Source organism: Vanellus vanellus, assembly GCF_965231255.1.
Source record: "Vanellus vanellus genome assembly, chromosome: 10".
Taxonomy (NCBI): domain Eukaryota; kingdom Metazoa; phylum Chordata; class Aves; order Charadriiformes; family Charadriidae; genus Vanellus; species Vanellus vanellus.
In genome coordinates this window covers 6,610,169-6,628,746 of record NC_138915.1, presented here as the reverse complement: position 1 = coordinate 6,628,746, position 18,578 = coordinate 6,610,169, and the positions used below count along the sequence as shown (strand labels likewise).

Here is an 18,578-nt window from a genome sequence, read left to right as displayed (position 1 = left end):
GTTGAAATCTGATGAGTGGGGCAATGAGATCTGCAGAATTGGATGATTCGGGTTGGTTTTCCTCTCCAACTAACCGCACACATACTTTGTCTGAAATCAGCTATTAATATTGTGAATAGGTTAAGAAATAGGAAAGTTAGGTGAAATCCCCAAGAGTACAGGTAGTTTGGAAAAGGAGAAGAAATAGGCATCAGCTTTATGAGGGAACAGTGCTTTGCTTCACCTTGTTGCCATCCGCATTAATCACATTTGCAGTAGGCAGCAGCTCTATGTTTTTGTGCTAATACTTTAACAACTGGTTGAAAAAACCGAGCAGGATAGCTGACTCCCCAGGTTCACGTAAATGGGGTAATGAACACCTGCGTAACAAGATAGAAAAGCCATAAACTTGGTGGTGGAAGTTTTCAGTCCCTCTTCAGCTGAGTTTTTCTGCAGCTTTCTCAGCCCCTCGGGTGCCAGGCAGGGAGACAGCTGCTCGCTGGGCTCTCCCTGTGGGGCTGGAGGCTGACGGTGCCTCCGAAAGCTGCAGCTTTGCCATCGGTGGCTTTGGTGCAGTGCCCCATAGGTGAGCTGCCCTCTGACTTGCTGGTCAGAAATGTCCATCCCTCCAAAGGAAGAGCTAAAGCTCGTTTGAAAAAGATATTTTCAAGGAGAAACTGTATTAGAGGTCAGAATTGAAAGACGCACTGTGAAATGATCCAGAGAAAACATTTTGATTGATTGAAACTTAAAAAGAGCAGCCCTTATTTTTGGTGTTTTTTAATTTAATTTTTGTTCCTGAAATGTGTGTATCTGGAGAGCTACTTTTTCCCCCATTCTTAACTTCAACCAGGACATAGCATTCTGTGAACACCTGGGTGAGATGATTTCATTCTGCCCTGTCCTGCTAGCAAACTCAATTTAAAACGAATCAATCATAAGCACGACCCGAAGTTACTGCTGTATTTCAGTGAGTTATTACTCTGACACCCAGGTGTGAGGACGTGGCTCACCAGGGGAGTGCAGCGGCCTCACGCCGGGGGTGAATTCACCCCGGAGCTCGCTGCAGCCCAAAGGAGACATGTCGGTGGCCATGGCTGTAGGGGCAGTGATGCTTTGTCACTGCCGCCTTGTCACAGCTGCGTGATGCCACTCAGCACCAGGAAACGCGCTCAGTTTTTCCATGGGTGGAAATATCTCTGGGGGTATACATTTTTCAGCTTGTTTGCAAACAGACCCATTTGCAAGCACGTGCGTATGGGAGCTTTCAAGTGGCAAGCGTAGTGAGGAAATGTCTGTGGCCACAGCAGGTGAGAGAAATGGCTTTTTCAGACATGTCTCTGGATTTTGGTTGCCTGCTCACATGTCACACAAAGGTGGCAGCAGCACCACTGAAAGCATCAGGAAGGACGTGAGGGGCCTCCTGGCCTGCGCCAAGGCTGTGGCCTGCCTTCAAGCAGAAATAATGAGCACCCCTGACATTAACAGTGGTTAAACACCACCAAAGCCTATAAAAACAGCCACTCATGAGGTAAATCAGCTGGGGGCCGGGGTCTGTGGGTGCTGGACCAGCCGCCATGGAGCGGACCAGCCACTGTGCTCAGTGCTCGTGACCAGAGGCGAGTTGCCTGGCAGGGACAGCGAGGCCAGCTTGCTTCCTCTAGTTTCTCACCCCTGGGGATTTTAAAAGTAAGAGGTTAAAAAATAATCCCTGCTTTGCAGAGGGCCTTTGGGATCCTGCTTCACTCTTCTTTGTCTCACCTTGTGTTAACGCCAGAGGAGACAAGCTCCTGGCGGCAGCTGCTGACATCCGACCAGGGGTGGCCATCAGCCCTGCAGCCATCATGCACTTCATCATGTCATGTCCCCGCTGAGCAGGGAGCCACATGGGCGAGGGTGGGCAGTGGAATGACACCTCTGCCCACGAGCTGCGATGCTGTGAGGATGTTACAGCCTGTGAAAAAGGAAAACAAAAAGGGGCAAAGGAAAAAACCCACAAAAGAGCTGTGCTCGTTCCTCACTCTTCCCTCAGCGCTGTCTCGCCCTGTGCGGAGGCTTCAGAGGTGTGAACACATCCTGTTTACATCTGCCACCAAGACGGAGATGCTGAGGGGAGCACACGGCTGAGGAGCAGTCGGAGGCAGCGCCGTGCACAGGAAGAGCTGCCCGTGGCGGGAGACGGCCCCAGCATGGACGCGCTGCCCATCTACCACGCGGGCATCACCCGCGAGGCTGGGGAGAAACTGCTGTTGGCGGCGGGCACCGATGGCAGCTACCTGCTGCGGGACAGCGAGAGCATCCCAGGAGTCTACTGCCTCTGCGTGCTGTGAGTGCGGCCGGCCCCGTGCCACCGAGTGCCATTGACTCTGCGGGGCGCGGGGCAGCCTAGGGCAGCGGGGCTGGGAGCAGGGTGCCGGGAAGGGCTGCTCAGGTGGTAGTTGTTTTCCAGCATTTGCATCCACAGTATGGGGTGCTCCCACATAACTATGACAAAGTATGTCCTAATCTTATCGTTTGCAGAGGTGTGTGAGACTTTTGGCTCCTTCACCTTGACTTAAGGCACAGGGATGAATAAGGGGTGTGGGGTCCTTTGCAGAGCGCAGGGGAGCAGGATTTGCCTTGCAGACCGCACGCTTCCTACAGGCACAAAAAAAAAAAAAAGAGAAAGCAGGCCTGGAGCATGTAGGAAGGATGAGCGAGGTGCCATGGAGAAGAACCAGGCAACTTGACTCAGGATGGAGTGTACTGCCTCTTTGTGTTGGATACACCACTTGCTTTCTGTCCATGTCTTCTGCTTCTCTAATGCCTCATGGGTGAGCTTAGCAACATCCCCAGCGTCCCGTGTCACCAGGGAGGGTAGTGTGGATCGCTGTCATCCAGCCTTTGCTTCAAGATGCTCTCAGTCAGGCTGTGTGTATCATGAGCCATCGGGCCTGGAGTAACCCACCTGTAAAGTACCTGAAATACTGATGGGTAATGAAGTGGTGATGTTTCATCAAATATGGTGAAAGGGGAAAGACCTGGTGGGATGGTCTATCAGAGAGAGGGTAGAGAGGTCTCCCTGAGAGAGGTGGGGGACTTTATAGTCATAGGACCTTGTTTTAATGAGGCAATTTAATTACCCTACTTTTGGCAAAAGCACAAGTCTTGGAAGTCCTGAGAGATAACACTGTACAATGAAGTACCATTGCATCATTGTGTCTAACAAGGCTAAACAGACACTTGTGCCTTACTTGAGTAGGAGAAGGAATACAAGAGGAAACCGTTTTAGGGCCAGCAAAAAATTAGCTAACAGAGGGCACTTAGGGAAAAAAAAAAAACAAACAAAAAACAACAGAAGAGAGAGAAAAGTCCAAAGTCAGGTTTTCCCCAAATGTCTTGAATACTTTTCCAACAACATGTAATTAAGCCCTAGGTGGGTATTATTATTATTCCCCCGTTATAGCCCAGTAAATGGAGGCATGCAAGGCTATAGGCAATCCAGAAATACACAACCTTCTTTTCAGGCAACATCTTTGTGGCAGAAGATGTATTTTTAGTTCTCTCATGAAATCAGAAGGTGAACCAAGATAGGCGCTACTGCTAAGAAATACGTTAACAGCTAACTGAAAAATGGGAAATAAGAAACATCTTGTGTTAAATAAAAATGGAATAGACGTAGCAATAGGTAAGGAGTGCTATGATTCCTGTGATGGGAATAGGCAATAAAAGTAGAATCTCTTTTAAATAACCATCAGAGGAAATGGTGATATATCTCCTTAACGCTCAGAAGTCATTCAGTGCAGGTGAAACACTAAGGCATTAGAGAAAGGGTCAAGCAGAATGTTACAAAGCTGAATAAAATAGAGAATCCTAAAATTAGTCCACCATTAGTCTAAATCAGGGTGTCGGCATGTAACAAGGTCTTTCATCTGCACACAATCAGTTGGGATTTTTTGCTATGTTAGTGGTAATTTACGTCCTTTGGAAGGAATTTCATGAATGAAATAAAAGTATATAAAATGAAAATAGGAAGAACAGAAAGGATTGGTAACTATGAAGCTCTGCAAACTTTGGAGGAAAAGAAGAGTCTTCAATAAAAAACAGAGCTGTAGCTAATTGTTTCTGGAAATTATAGGCCACTCATGCCTTCATGTTGTGTTGCATTCAAACATATATATGATAAGCAAAGGGGTAAAAGCAAAAAATATTGCTGGTGAACATTATGCGAGTTTCTTATAGAATATAGATCCTCAATAAATTTTTTATAGGGGAAATTTTCAATAGCATCTTGGATAAATCCAGATAAAAAATCATCATATTATGATGAGTATGATCTGATATAGGCAGAAAGGTGGCTGAAAAATGCTTGAGCTAAGTCTTGGTTCCAATACTTCTTAATATTTCAATTCAGAGCACTATGTAAGAAATAACAGATACAGTAAACAACATATTACACTATAACTTTGGAGACAGTTATCACAAAGGGAACAGAAATGGTCTCACACTGAAGACAGCAATGGCAGTTTTAATAAATGTGGGCCATAAACTATAGAAGTGCTTTGATAGGCAAAATTTTACCAAAGCAGAGCACTTTAGTGGAGAGATTGTAGGAGCAAGTAGGGAAGGCAAGAGAAACATAGGTATGCATTCAATGGAGAATGCTAAGCCTGGCTTTGGAAAAATAAACCAATGGACCCAACCTCCCCAAATTCCAGCCTGAACATCACGCACAGAAATGACACAGGTGGCAAACACATATGTGCATGAGAGCTTTGGTAAAAACTAAGAGGGAAACATGCCGTTGCTGTACGCACTGTTTAAGAAAAAGAAAAAAGAGTAAGTAAGTACTTCTCTGCTTTTTTATACTTCCTTCTAAATAAATAATGGAAATTATTAGGAATAACAAAATTATTTAGAAGTGTACATTTTGATTCGGAATCACTCTAGAAATTCCTAGATCTATCAAGATTAGGCAAAACATGTATTTACTAGAAGGGCTGAAGTGAACTTTGAAACATGAGAAACAAACTGGTCAGCCATTAGATATATTGCAGTAAGCAGCAGAGCTAAACAAAAAATTTTACATCTTTCCAATGAGAATTTCTAACAGAGGTGAAACTGTTTCATACTGCCAGTGATGTTTCTATTCCTCTTAGAAAAGGAAAAGAGAAAAATAGTCCAGTTTTCCAAAATTAAAACACGTTCAATCTGTCTTCTTTCCCCTTGCCCTGCACTTCCCGAAGAAGTAAGACAAAACAAACCTAAACCCCTCAGCTCCCCAGATCCAAGCTTTCTTAGGGTTCTTTTTTGTTGTTGTTGTTTTTGTTTGTTTGTTTGTTTGTTTTTACCATGGGGGAAGAAGGGAGTTGCCAAAATTAAAAGGCACAGTTCTGACAAAGAGAAAAGAAACATTTATCAAAAAAGTCATTAAATAAATATTTGGATGACAATGCTGTCATCAGCTTGAACTCACATAGGTGGCTGCTCTACACTTCCAGCTCCAAGTACAGTACTTTGTAAGTCTTGCTTAAGCTCAAACAATGCCTCCTTTTTCCAGTAAACTGCATAAGTTGCTGATGCCCCCTCCCCTTCTCCCCCCAGCCACCCTCAAAAAGCCCTAATATATTTGGCCGGTCTTTGAGCCTCCTAAGGCACGTAGTAAGGGCAGCAGTGTTCACGGTCAGACTCATTCGCCTTTTGCTTTTCCAATTAAAAAGTGGAGCCCTGACCTTTAAAAAGGAGAGGAGTCAAAGACTTCATGAATCCCTTGCGACTGACACGGATTTTACAGGGCAAGCATAAAAGAGACAGGTAGTAGCATAAAACCTGACCTACAGAGACGGGTAGCTGCAGCAGACAGGCCCCTGCTGTTGGAGCGTTTGGTTAGAAAACTCTGCTTTCTCTCTTCTTTGGTCCTCCTGAAGTATTGCTTTATCGTCCTTGAACGCTGCTTTCTGCTGTCCGAAGTCACGGTGTGCACATGGCATGTGTGCAAGCCTTCAAAGAGAGAATGGCTTTTGGTGTGGCTGTGGCACGAAGAACCCACTTTCATAAATATTTTAAGACCACAATTAAACTATGCATGGAAGAGTAGAAAGGTTTTGATTTGCAACAGTGTCCCCTGGGGCTCGTGCAAACAGAGGTGCTGCCTGCAGATTTTGGCAAAGTTTTTTTAATACCGGATGCTCCCAAGATCTTCATTGTATGAATACCATTATCAAACTCATAATATATGCTTTAAGGACGTTGTTCATCATGTTTTGAATGTGTCAACAGAGGAGCACAATCTTTCCTGGAAATCTTTTTTAGAGTTGCACTGAAAAGGAAGAAGATTTTTGCTGTTCCTGAGAACTGGGCTAGAAGAAATGCATATGCTTTAAAAAATGTACACGTTTTACCTGTAAACATCTTAGACACTATACGCAGTACACCAAGGTTTTAGTATCAAAATCTGATTGTTCCAGGGAGCTTTCTTTACTGATCTGGTTTCCTCTTTGCTCAATACCCCATTTGACATTTTTAGCACCCTCAGAAATCCTCTGTGTACGCCGCTTCTAATGAAGTCAATGGGGGACACAGGACACAATAACGGCGGCTAGTTTGAGGAGCAGCCTCTTAAACTGGGCCTGAAAATGCATAAATAAAATGCCTGAGAGTGCCCAAAGCACCGCTTTCCATTACAGATATACGAGCACACATGCAGAAACAAGCAGCTCATGCCTGACTTGGCAAAGATTTGTAGTTTAGGTCTTAAAATTCATATACTTGAAAATACTTGGAATGTTAGTAGTTGTTTCAGACCTTTAAGTAAGCTAAACATGACATACTTGTCAAACTGTACGTTCAGATTATTTGTTTGAAACCAGCCATTCATGTACAGCGCTACATTCAATTTGTGGAGAATAATCAAAAGCTGGAATAGAAAGCTGTTTAAAGCTCTTGAAACAGCAGTAATGGCAACAGGGATAGGCTGCAGTTCTATCAGATTTTACGTGTGCTATTTTTTCTGTCACCATAACCACAGTGCACAAGTTCAGGCAACGTGCCGAAACTTTCTGATGCGGCAGATGTATCAGCTGTACAGCGTGAAGGTGTAATACGGGATCACGAGCCAGCTTCAGCTTTGCATTTCTTTTGTTTCCCGTGTAATATTTTTGATAGAAATGGCAGAATAATTGCATTTATTATAACACCGCACATAATAATCATCATCATTTAAAATGTAATTTGGAACAAAAGCTTCTCTCTGAGGAGGAGCCCCTCAATTCAAGGTTGCCGTTGTAAATATCATGCACTATTTTCAGCTTTGAAAAAAAAGTCTTCTACAGCACAACGGTAAATTCTACTGAAGTGAGTAGTTCAGCTCCCTGCTAATAGGAGTGAGCTTCGTTTTTGCTGAGAACAACTTGGCTAATGGCCTTCAGATATTCCAGTGGCTTTTCTTGGAAAGATCTTGGAAAGGTAGACAGCCTGAACGGTGGGTAACCGCTACGCTAATGAATCTGTAAATGACAGAATGGATACAACTGTTAGATAACAGAACCAAGATTAGCTCTACTCTGCTGTTGTAGGCTTGAGTTTTGAGGATTTAATTGAAGCAGTGATTTCAGATTCAGGGATTTTATGGTCAGACCGTGCCTACCTCGCTCCAAGAGAAACAGGAAATCTGAAAATGAGCTGCACTGAATTACTCCCAAACAAACCCAGAAATGTTTCACGGAAATATGAAACATTAACATTTACAGGGCTATTGACAGCATTTTATTTATTGCAGTTCTTGTGAGTTTTGTTTAAAGTGATGAAAGATATTTCACCAGACAACCTTATTTCATGAGGTTTTGCCTTTATGAGGTACTATTCTGGAGGACACAGTAATTCATGAAGCTTAGTTACTAGCCCGCCGTAAAGTAATTTCCTTCTATTTAGCATCTCAGATTTAAATACATTCTCGTTTTATTTCCAAATTTGAAGAAATTCCTCTTTGAGGCGTTGCTTTTGGCTGGCATCACCTTCTGCCACACCAACAAAAACGCTGCTCAGAAAGGCTACACGCCTGCTCTTTAGGTAAGTCAGTGTCATTTCTACAGATAGTTAGGAGCGTTCAGATGGTGAAGATGCTGACAATCTTCCACAGAAACCTGTGCATAAATTCAGAGACATTTCACAAGATTTGACTTGCTCTTTCAAGCTTCTGTTAATTTCAGAACAGAAAAATCAACATAATGCATTTGCTTTGTAATTACGGCAAGCTCATAGCAGCTAGTGACTCAGTAGCATGGGTAAATTTTTGCCACGAGAAGTGTTGGAAGGGGAATCAGTGGCAGAAATGTAAACTCAGGTGGGTGTGTATAGAGTGCTGCTGTGAGTTAAGCTACAGTAACTGTTTGGCTTTTCAGAGGTTGTAAACACTGATTTAAACTGTTTTACTCACTCTTGCTGACACAGAGCTTGTATCTTGCGCATCATCTCAATGTGAATGCTATTTGTTCAGCTTGGGTTAGCTGATGGATGGTAATTGCTAAGTTCCTGTACCTTGATTGTATGTCTGAGACCTAAATAAGGCAGGAACCAGAAAATGCAAATTCCAGGACAGAGTGAGGAGCTGTAAGCTTAAACAGGATTTTCTCCTACATGAACTAACAGGACTTTTTGGCCTTTCTATGATTAATAAACCAAGCAGAAATATAACAATTAAAAAGGAAAAAAAAAGAAAAAGAAAGAAGTTCAGGCGAATGGCTGAATTTACTATTTCATCATTTTGGTAGCTATCACTTCTGTCGCATGGGGGAGGCCATGCAGCTCACGGGTACCCTGGGCAGGGGACACCTCGATGAGCACACGCGTGGGACATGTAGGCTCCCAGGCACTGCTGTGGATTCTCCTGACCTCACAAGTTTTGGGGCTGTGGTAGCCATCTCCCACCTCTGTAGCCATTGCGGTGCCCACGTCATCACCCGCGTTCCTGGTCCAGGGTTGCCCACTGAGATGCTGCCTGAGGTTGCTCCCTCTGAGCAGGCATTCAGGAGCTGATCTGCAACCTGGACCAAACACCTCCGGATAAGGCAGAAGTGGCTGCAACCTGACCTCTCATGCTCATCTGCTGAGCGCCATTGACCCCCACCCCCCACTCCAGAAGCACTGAGTTCCCCATGCGCTCTCCTGTAGTACTCATCTCCATAGCATTACTAGTATTCATCTCCATAGCGTTAGTAGTACTCGTCTCCAGAGTATTAAATGGTTTCTCAGCTTTATCTCTGTTTGTGAGATTAAGTTTGTTAATTACATTTCACACGAGAGAAACTGACTCAGGAGGCTCAGGTCTGCAGTAACCTTTAGCTTTGGGTTCCCCATGTGAGGGGCAAGGGAATGCATTTTGAGACTACCCAGCGTCATTCTGTACAGCCTGCTGACTTTGCTTGCATTGCCGAGGGCTCTTTCCTTGTTTCATACATCTTCTGCTTCTAAGCCACCCACCTTCTATTCCTGTCTTCTTCACCGCTCCAGCATTTTGTGCTGCTCCCGGTTAAGCCTCCTCGTGCTTCACCTCCGTATATCCCCTTCCTCACTTGTTTAGTCTTACTCTTTCCCAGGGGTTCAATTTTCATTGCTGTTTCCTTGCCCAGCTTACAAAGACATGGCTCCCCTTTTCTTCCCTTCCACATCCACCCCACTCAGTCCCAATCTTCCTTTCCAAGATGCCCAATCTAAATTACCTTCTTTTTTTTTTTTCTTTTTTTTTTTCCCCCCCTGTTAAAGTAGGTCAGGCAACATGCATGCGTACATACATCGCTCATGGCTTGAGATCATGGACACTGCTTAGCTGAGTGCCCACGGTACAGCCAGCCCAGGCACGGCGCAGCTACAACTGCTAACAACCTTTTGAGAGTGCCTCTCTTGCAGCCCAGGCAGCCACTGCTGCTTTCTCTCAGGAACTGCAAGAGATATACCTTCTTTCAAACAAATATTACTTCTTACACTAAAAACTGCACACACACACACCCAACAATTGGAAGATTCTTTTTTTTTAATGTGGGAAAAGCATTGTTTTGGCTAACATGTCCCTTTTTCTGGCAATTCTGCATTCTCCATCCCTAAATAAGGTCAGGATGCAAATACACCAGGTAAGAAGAGCTGATTGATATAGTGCAAAGACATCAGCAGAGAAAGCTATGTAAAGAGGAAGAAATTTATGTCATTTATTGCTGATATGGCGTTCCCCTGTCTCTGTCTTTCTCCTGTCTGTCTTTCTCCCTTTTTATTTGGACCTTTAATTTTGGACCCAGAAATGAATACAAATTAGCTTAATAAAATTTCCCAACTGAGATACAAAACATTTGGAAATGATTTTAAAATATACCATGCAGCTGAAATGTCATGGTTAATTTTAATCTGCAGCATGCGGCTAATATCCTCTGGCTATTTCAATGGTGCAGAAGATTATAATTATTCACCTGTTAAAGTAAATGCAGCTTTAACAAGTCTGATCACAGTTGAAAAGGAGGAGTGGAGAGGACAGGTAGACAGATGCTGTCTCAGTGTGTCATCTGTGAATAATGCCTTTGTAGCTTTTTAGGAGGAATTATCTAGCTATAAAGAAAAAAGCCTACAATATAAAGTGGACTGTTTCCTGTAATAGCAACTTTTTCTAGATTTTTCCTTTCACAAAGTTTTCCCAGTGATGGTATTGCAACAGAGACAGTGCTAGTGAAGTTCCCAGCTGGTATAACATCCTTTGTTATGGAGATGAAAAAATAAGCGAGATGACATAAAAATATCATCAGTGGTGACCAAACCACTCTTTTGTAAGTGCTATCCAATGTTGTCCTTACAGCAATAGCTGTTTTCTGCTTCCCCTCATCAGCATTTTGGCATTTTTTGCCTTTGATCAAAAATTTATAGGGCCTCGTTCATCAAGCTGTTCATTCACGATCGTTCCACTCCCTTGAGTTTCACAGGCATGAAAGAGCAGCTTTGCGATTGTGAGTGAAGCTTGTGGCCGTCCTCGCGCCAGATGAAGGGGTGGGGGAGCCCCTCGTTGGGTCTTTGCCTGGGTGTCAGGAGCCGGTCCTCCTCCAAGCTATGCCGGTGTGCCAGTGCCACTGTTAGAGGGCTCTCTGAAATCCTTCTCTCAGTGACATGTGGCCATCTCCTGTTGATTTTGTCCAGCAGAAAGAGGAGTCCAGGTCACTGAGAGGTGGACTTGGCTTGCATCTCACCAGGTAATGGCTTCAAAGCATAAGCTGTGTGAGAGGCCCCAGGTAACTGGCACCGTGCCCAGGCCACGTGGTGTTTGGGTTTTGGCTTTAGCTACGTGGCGACACCGCATATAGTAACATTGTGCCACTCTAGGAGCTTTCTTCTGCCATGAATTGAGTAAAATGTAGAAAACCGAGCTGTCTGCTCATAGTGGCTGGCGAATTTCTCATCTCCTGAGACCTAAGCTCCACTAAATGCACTTTTCCACATGCTTTTGCCCGGTGTTACGTTTTGCTTTTTGGGAGGTAACGTTCTATATAATCTCAATTTTAATTTTTTTATTTAATTTTTGTTTTAAGAAAAACACCTTGATCTTCTGTCAGTCCACACCGATCGCAGTTGATGTTGGGGAGTTTAAATCACAAAAACCTTTCTCACGAGAGGCTGTGCCCATGTAGCAGTAAAGAGAACTTGGCTCATCAAAATAATGTCACTGGCACATGGAAGGTAAAAAGCACTTTGAAGTGGTAATGAAGTAAGTTCCTGCTGCTTAACAGAAAGTTTTGATAAGATCAGATTCGTTAGAAGAGTACTTATCAGAAGAGCTGTAATTCATTTTGTGGAAACAAAGATCCCAATGGAAAGTAGTTAGATGGGAAGCTCTAGCTGTTCACCTTCTTAACAAAATGCCTCCTCCTTCCTTTTGTGCGTTTCCTTTGAAGAAGGCTGTGCTGGGCCATCTCCCACCTACAGAGTGGCTGTGCTCACTGCGGGCCTCAGAGCCAACAACAGGTGATAGTGTTGTGGGTTTCAGCTCAAGAACGGTGAACCCCTTCAGGCCTTTCAGCCTTTCCTCTTTTGGGAAAAAAAATGCACATTTGCCAGGTGAGTAGAGAGCTCTCACTCGTCCCCCCCGCAAGGCTGTGATAGCAATGTCATGCTCCTCCCCTTCTCTACACGGTGCTCCAAGCATCCGTGTTCCCAAATTCTTGCTCCTTTTCCTGTATCTCGTGGGTTTTTAATCTGAGCTATACTTTGTGCATTCTCTGGGCTCGGTTGAAATATTTTACAGTGGATTTTTTTTTTTAAAAATGCAGGATAGGTGTCTATCTTATACCTCACCCTGCTTTGGCCCTGAATATTACTTTATCTGACCTCTATTTTTCAATTTGTTGAGCTTAGTAAAGCCTTCTGTCAGAGTGCTGAAAGCCATCAGACATTTCAGAGTCAGGGCAGCACCCCAGCCCCTCAACCACTTCAAGTCATGCAATCTCTTAGGTAGAGAAATGATGAAAGAAACAACAGATGGTCGCTTTCCAGACAACTGAGCCATTTATGGAAAAAGCAGATTTTAAAGACACTGAAGCAATCGGAATGCTTTGGGACAATCAAGCACAAGCATGGGTAATATGCACAGTATATTATTAAAAACGGGAGGCAAGAGAGTGAGTTTTAGATTTTTACATACTGATTCTGTTGGTTTGGAGGCTTGGAAAAAAGTCACTGTGGAGATGTCAAATACTCACTTCAAAGAAAGGGGACAAAATGCCAGGTGTCTCTGGTGTTTCCTACTACACTATGGCCTGTAAAATCCTAGTTTCAGTAGCCATATATTGGCTGGCGTGCTCCATACATGGGGGCAGGAAAGCCTCTTGTGATTTCTAAAAAGAAAAGATTAATGTGAACCTCATCTACTCATGAAAAACTGGCAATACAGGCACAGCTCTCGGAGGTTTTGAGAAAGGATGTGACAGTACAAGACTGTCCGAGGGCCCTAATGGAAGACAATGGATTCCCTGAATGTGAGCATAAAATCATAGAATCATAGAATGGTTTAGGTTGGAAGGGACCTTAAAGATCATCAAGTTCCAACCCCCATGCCCTGGGCAGGGATACCTCCCACTACACCAGGTTGCTCAAAGCCCCATCCAGCCTGGTCTTGACCACTTCCCTGTGCACCTTGTTCCAGTGCCTCACCACGCCCATAGTGAAACATTTCTAGTGGCTTAGAGGGATGTGCTTTTAAGGAACAAGGCTTGAGCTGTGGCCTCAAACACCAGTGACTGCAGCGCCATGGCATGGACAGGAGAACAGTGTTGTCCTTCTATGTCCTTCCCTCCTCCTGCAGCCACAGCAGCTTGCTCACACCTCTCCGCAAGGGCCCTTTCTGGGTCCAATCAAATCCCTGATGGACTGCAGAACTGAGCTTGCTGGGGGAAGAAGTGGGGTAGTGGTGGCTGTTTTCCTCCTTAGGTTTCCATGAAGTGAGCACGGCCGGCCGCTTTTCACGTCCATCTGGTGCCAGGTGGAAAGTTGTGTCTCTGGGGAAAACGCTCCCTTGGCTAACGCGAAGAGGTGGATGAAGCTGTGGTGGGACCTGTGTCAGGCAGATTGCCGCACACGAGGAGCAGGGTAGTGTCTCAGCCGCTGCCCAGGGAGTTTGTCCCTGCACCAGCCCCGACGGGAGGGAACGGCTTTGTGTCTTCCGTCTCAATATTTAATCACAGTGGGAGCGGAGTGGTGGGGGGAGAGCACACAAATCACGACAGGTGTTTTTGCTCCCACTTCATGGGGTTGTAGCAGTGTGACAACTGTTAACAACTCCCTGCTTGGGTAAATTATATCGGACACCGCTTTGCAAAGGTTGCTGTAATGACTTTTTAACAAGAATTTTTCCAGAAGCTGTGACACAGAGCGTAAGTAATTGCAATCATACGGTATCTGTGTCATTGACGGTTTCTGCTATTTTGTAATAACTGCTATAATACCATGTATAATTGGAAAGAAATAGAGTAGTTTTCTGCTTTCTTAAGAATAAGATTTGATGCTGAAATAGGGAGTGGTCCCTAAAATCCTGCTGTGTATTATGAAATATAATCTTTCCTATCTGATACCATCTAAACTAATGTTGCACCCACGGAACTACTATCAATTGTTTCTGCTTCTGAGTTAAATTTTTGGATGCCGGTATAATAATCTACCATGTAAATCATTAATTGTGGTGGTTTCATAAGAGAAGCAAGACTGACTCTGGACATGAGTATGTCTTGTCTTATTAGAGTACGATTCCTTATTCTTGAAAGACTCAGATTTAAAAAGAAGGAAGATTCCACACTCTTACAAGTCTCCTTTATCAGTGTTTGAGAATTAGGAACATATGGGTAAGGCAAAGAGCAATTTATCTCGCTTTTGTGGGTCTGGCTTTCCAAATAAATTACACTCGTGCTATTGCTTCTGGGAACATCTGCATTTAAATCAATCGCAATACAGTAACGCTATCTGCCAATAACGCACCTTCTCTTTTTCCAGGGAAAGTATGTCTGGTGTGTGTCAGTAAAAGGAGGTGACTGAAAAAAAATTAAAAAAATGCTGAGGCAGAAATGAAAGCAACATAACTTAACCTGGAATAACTGAATATTGCTAAACTAGATCTGAGTCAGACGAATCGCTCTCATCCAAAAGAACCCAGTAGGTTGAACACTGCTTCTGACCCGGGTCTCAGTTTTTTTATCTACCTAGAGCCTTTATGGGTGAATTTATTTTTAAGGAAAGGTTAGCAGATGAACTGACTCCCACATAACAAAGTGCACCCCTTGTGAAACCTGACAGTAGAAAGGAGTAATAAATACCTGTTGATCTTTTTTTTTTTTTCACAGGCATCAGGGTTATGTTTATACCTACAGAGTGTCGAAGACAGAAACTGGGTCCTGGAGTGCTGAGGTGTGTAATTCTCCTTTCTCTTCTGAAAATTTCTGCACCCTGTTTGATGTTCATATTGATATAATGAAATATATCCAAATTATTCATGTTTCCGCATAGTCTAATTTTCATCGAGGGTAATCGATCTTGAGTGCGACCATCACTAAGATGTCTTGGTGCCACTTCTGACAGTCCTGAACTCATAAATTACTTCCCTGTTACATTTCAGCTGTTGCATAATGCAATACTGCATTATTTTGCATCATTTTAAATGGCAAAATACCTGTGTTTTTATAATTTGACAAGCACAATCATTTCCCTTCTGTCCCACGTACCATTACTGTCAGAATATTTAAGGAAATTATTTTCTATTTCTTCTACAGTGTTTTAAAGTTAATTTCTCTTCAGATTAATTCATCATTGGTGCAAAACATATATAGTGTAGCCAAAACTTGATACAAAATATATTTTCACCCATCTGATAAGAATCTGGTAATTCTAGTGTGGAATAACACCATTTGCAATACAAATAACTATTTGGGTTGATGCAATTGGAACGCTAACCTGTGTTTCTTTTATGAAGGGCTTGTTCTTTGGATGTACTCTGTGTATTAATTTATAATTAGCTTTCTGTTTGCACATTAATGAACACTGATTACAAACATTACATAATTCCTACACAGGCATAATTCCTTGGCCATTATTATAGTAGAAGTGGTTGCAGTGCTCTGGAAGACAAAACTGATTCCTGGGGTTACTCAGAAGCAGATCGGGGAGTAAAAGTGACTCACATTACTGCAGAGTAAATAATTATTGCTGTCACCCTTGGGAATGGTACCCAGGAGGAATTCGCTCATTCATTCCTGTAAGGCATCAGGAGCACTCTGGAGATTTGTACTGCCCAAGCAGAAGGGTTTTTGGGATGGGGTGGGGGCGGTAGTGCACCCGGCGTGCCAGGGCAAGCGCTGGTGTCTCTGGGAGGATGCCAGGTGTGCTGGGTTGACCCTGGCTGGACACCAGGTGCCCACCAAAGCCACTCTGTCGCTCCCCTCCTCAGCTGGACAGGGGGAGAAAATATAACAAAAGGCTCGTGGGTCGAGATAAGGCCAGGGAGAGATCACCCACCAGTTACTGTCATGGGCAAAACAGACTCGACCTGGGGAATTTAATTTAATTTATGGCCCCAGGTAATCTCACTGTCTGCAGTGAGGCTTTTCTGGTGTTACATAGTCCTGCTGCAACTGCTCCCCCATCACCTGCACTGGCTTCCTACATGCAGGCCTTGGGCTTTCCCTTGCTGTATTTTAGGCAAACCTTATCATTGTTTCACAGGCGTCCTGAAGGCCCGGGACTCTCTATACATCCCCTGCAGGGAAAGGGGCTGGTACACACCCATGATACCAACCCCTCCTTTCAGCAAACAAAAACCTTAAAGTAAATGTTGTTCAGACCGTCCTGGCCTCAGCTGTTAGAAACAGCAGCCTAAATCCAACTTATACCCATGAAATGTGCCTTCAAGGCCAAAATGGGCTGCAGCTGGTGCTTTCCTGTCTCTGCTTCCTTCCCTGTGGCTGGGTAGTCTCAGCGAGCTCACGTCACAACCATCTTTCAAGGACAAGGCAGGGAAATTAAAAGAGTACTGGTACAATCCCAGCCAGCGCAAAGCCTCCAGCTGGTGCCAGTGGGGCAGGATTTTAGTCCACGGCTTCTGGGTGAGAGCAGAGTCGCTCAGGTGGGACTATGCCAGCAGGACCTATGCTTGTCCTCCCATGACTTTGGTGGGGACGAGTTGTGATGAGAATGCCCCGAAGGATTTAATGGAAACATTGGATTTTTGATTAAAAGCAGACACTTTTTTCATTTCACGGTGTTTGAAAAGATGCTAACGTAGAAAGATAGAAAACCTCTGGCTTTTAATAAATAGGTAACATTTTGCTGCTGCCTTTGTACAAGAGACAGACGAGAACCCTCTGTGAGCACGTAAGCCAGTATTGAATGCTCAGAGAAAGGCTTGCGAAGAGGCTGCGTCCATGCCTGAATTTAGTGGTGTAAAAGGACTCCCCTCCCCAGTAAGTGCCAGGTAGCTCTCTGGATTGTCTTACTGGTATTTCCAGGCTGGAAGTATCTTACCTACAAACCCCAGCCTGGAGGTTAAAACACTGGCTGCAATAAATCAGGGTCAGAAATAGCAAAAGATCAGCTGGGAATTTGCCTAATAAGCACGGCAGGCTCTGTTTTTTTCTTGTAGTGATTAAGAAATTGTCCCTCTTCCAGCCTTATATCTTCACACTGCTGGAAACCAATCTCAGTGCAGGGAGGCCGCGATGCCCTGGGGGAAGGAGGAGAGCAGTATGGCTCATTGACTCATTTTAAGTTGGCACATCAGGCTGGCTCAGTGAAGGGCTGGCTCCTTCTCTGGGAGGTGTGTGCATTTCTGAGGACAAGGCTTCTGTGCCAGCGCCCCGAGCCCGGCACAGGCCTTCTGCAGCCAGCACCCCCTCTCACCTCCCACCCTTCGGCTTCGCAGACAGCGCCCGGGGTCCACCGGAGGCTCTTTCGGAAAATGCACAACCTCATTTCGGCCTTCCAGAAACCCGACCAAGGCATCGTGACGCCCCTGAAGCACCCAGTCATCAACCACGCGAAAACGAAATACTCCCCAGGTACTCGATGGGCAGAGGGAGCCTCAGCTGCGGCTGAGCAGAGCCTTCCACAGCGGTGGGGATGGAGGACTTTTAGACTTTTTGCATCTTTGACCTGACCTAGCCAGCAGGGCGGCATTGCCCAAAATATGCCCCAACTGTGCTACAGTGTGATTGAGATGCTGGCGCTCGGGTGCTCATTAGGGACAGGGCCTGTCAATGGCATCAGAAAATGGATTTTGAATATGTAAATTCCTGAGTGCCATACCGGCGGTGGCTACCTGCCCTCCCCAGTGCCCTCGCTCTTGTAGGTACGAACCTTCTGATCTGTCCATTTTCTTGCAGTGGTCATCCTTTCATACCTTTGTGATTATTTTCCTTAGGGAGAAATGAAGGCCGTGACTTCCATCTGCAGCCATCATGAAGACGTTTCCCCAAGTGTGACATAACCATATCTTCCAGTGTCTCCTCTAGCCCGTGCTCTAGAACAGAATGATTTATATGATAGTTAATACAACTCCATGAGTTTTCTTGTAACATTTGCAGAAATGTGTATTTCATAGAATTTCTAGCTCAAAATTTAGAAGGTTTAAGTTTCAGAATGTTTTGAATGCAGGGTTGTTTTTTTTTTCTTTTTTTTTTCTTTCTAAGAGAGGATAAAAAATATAAACTACTATATAGTGTAATGTCTTTTTTTCTCTTTGTACTCTCAACTATAAAATATTTTTCTCTTCAATATTAGTTCCGAATTAATTATTAGTCACTAATTTTACATTACTTAACTTTGGACTCTGCTTTGCTTTGTTCTGGTTGGCATTTATGCAGAACTGGGCAAGTCCCCTTTTATAGCCTTCAGAAGAGTGCTTACATTAAAGTGTTCTTGCCTTGGGTGGGCTGCGTGTGTCTGTCATTCCTACAGTTCCTAAAGCTATTCCAGAAGAGGCATCCTGAGGATCCCAGATGACTGATTTCCCATCACAGCAGGCGCTCTGCCCTCTAATGCAGCAGAACTGGCCACCACTGCAAGAAAATGTACAAAATTTGTAGTTTGCACAAACGGTCAAAAGCTTAAGCGATGAA

General features: G+C 44.2%; 1 protein-coding gene across 1 annotated transcript; it reads left to right on the top strand.

Moving 5' to 3' along the window:
• Positions 1-2,168: 2,168 nt before the first annotated feature.
• Positions 2,169-17,922, top strand: SH2D1A (SH2 domain containing 1A; the record flags this gene model as incomplete). The annotated part of the gene is made up of 4 exons (XM_082488485.1): positions 2,169-2,305; positions 14,814-14,877; positions 17,384-17,519; positions 17,882-17,922. The coding sequence occupies 4 exons, from the start codon at positions 2,169-2,171 to the stop codon at positions 17,920-17,922; spliced, it is 378 nt and encodes a 125-aa protein (XP_082344611.1).
• Positions 17,923-18,578: the final 656 nt, after the last annotated feature.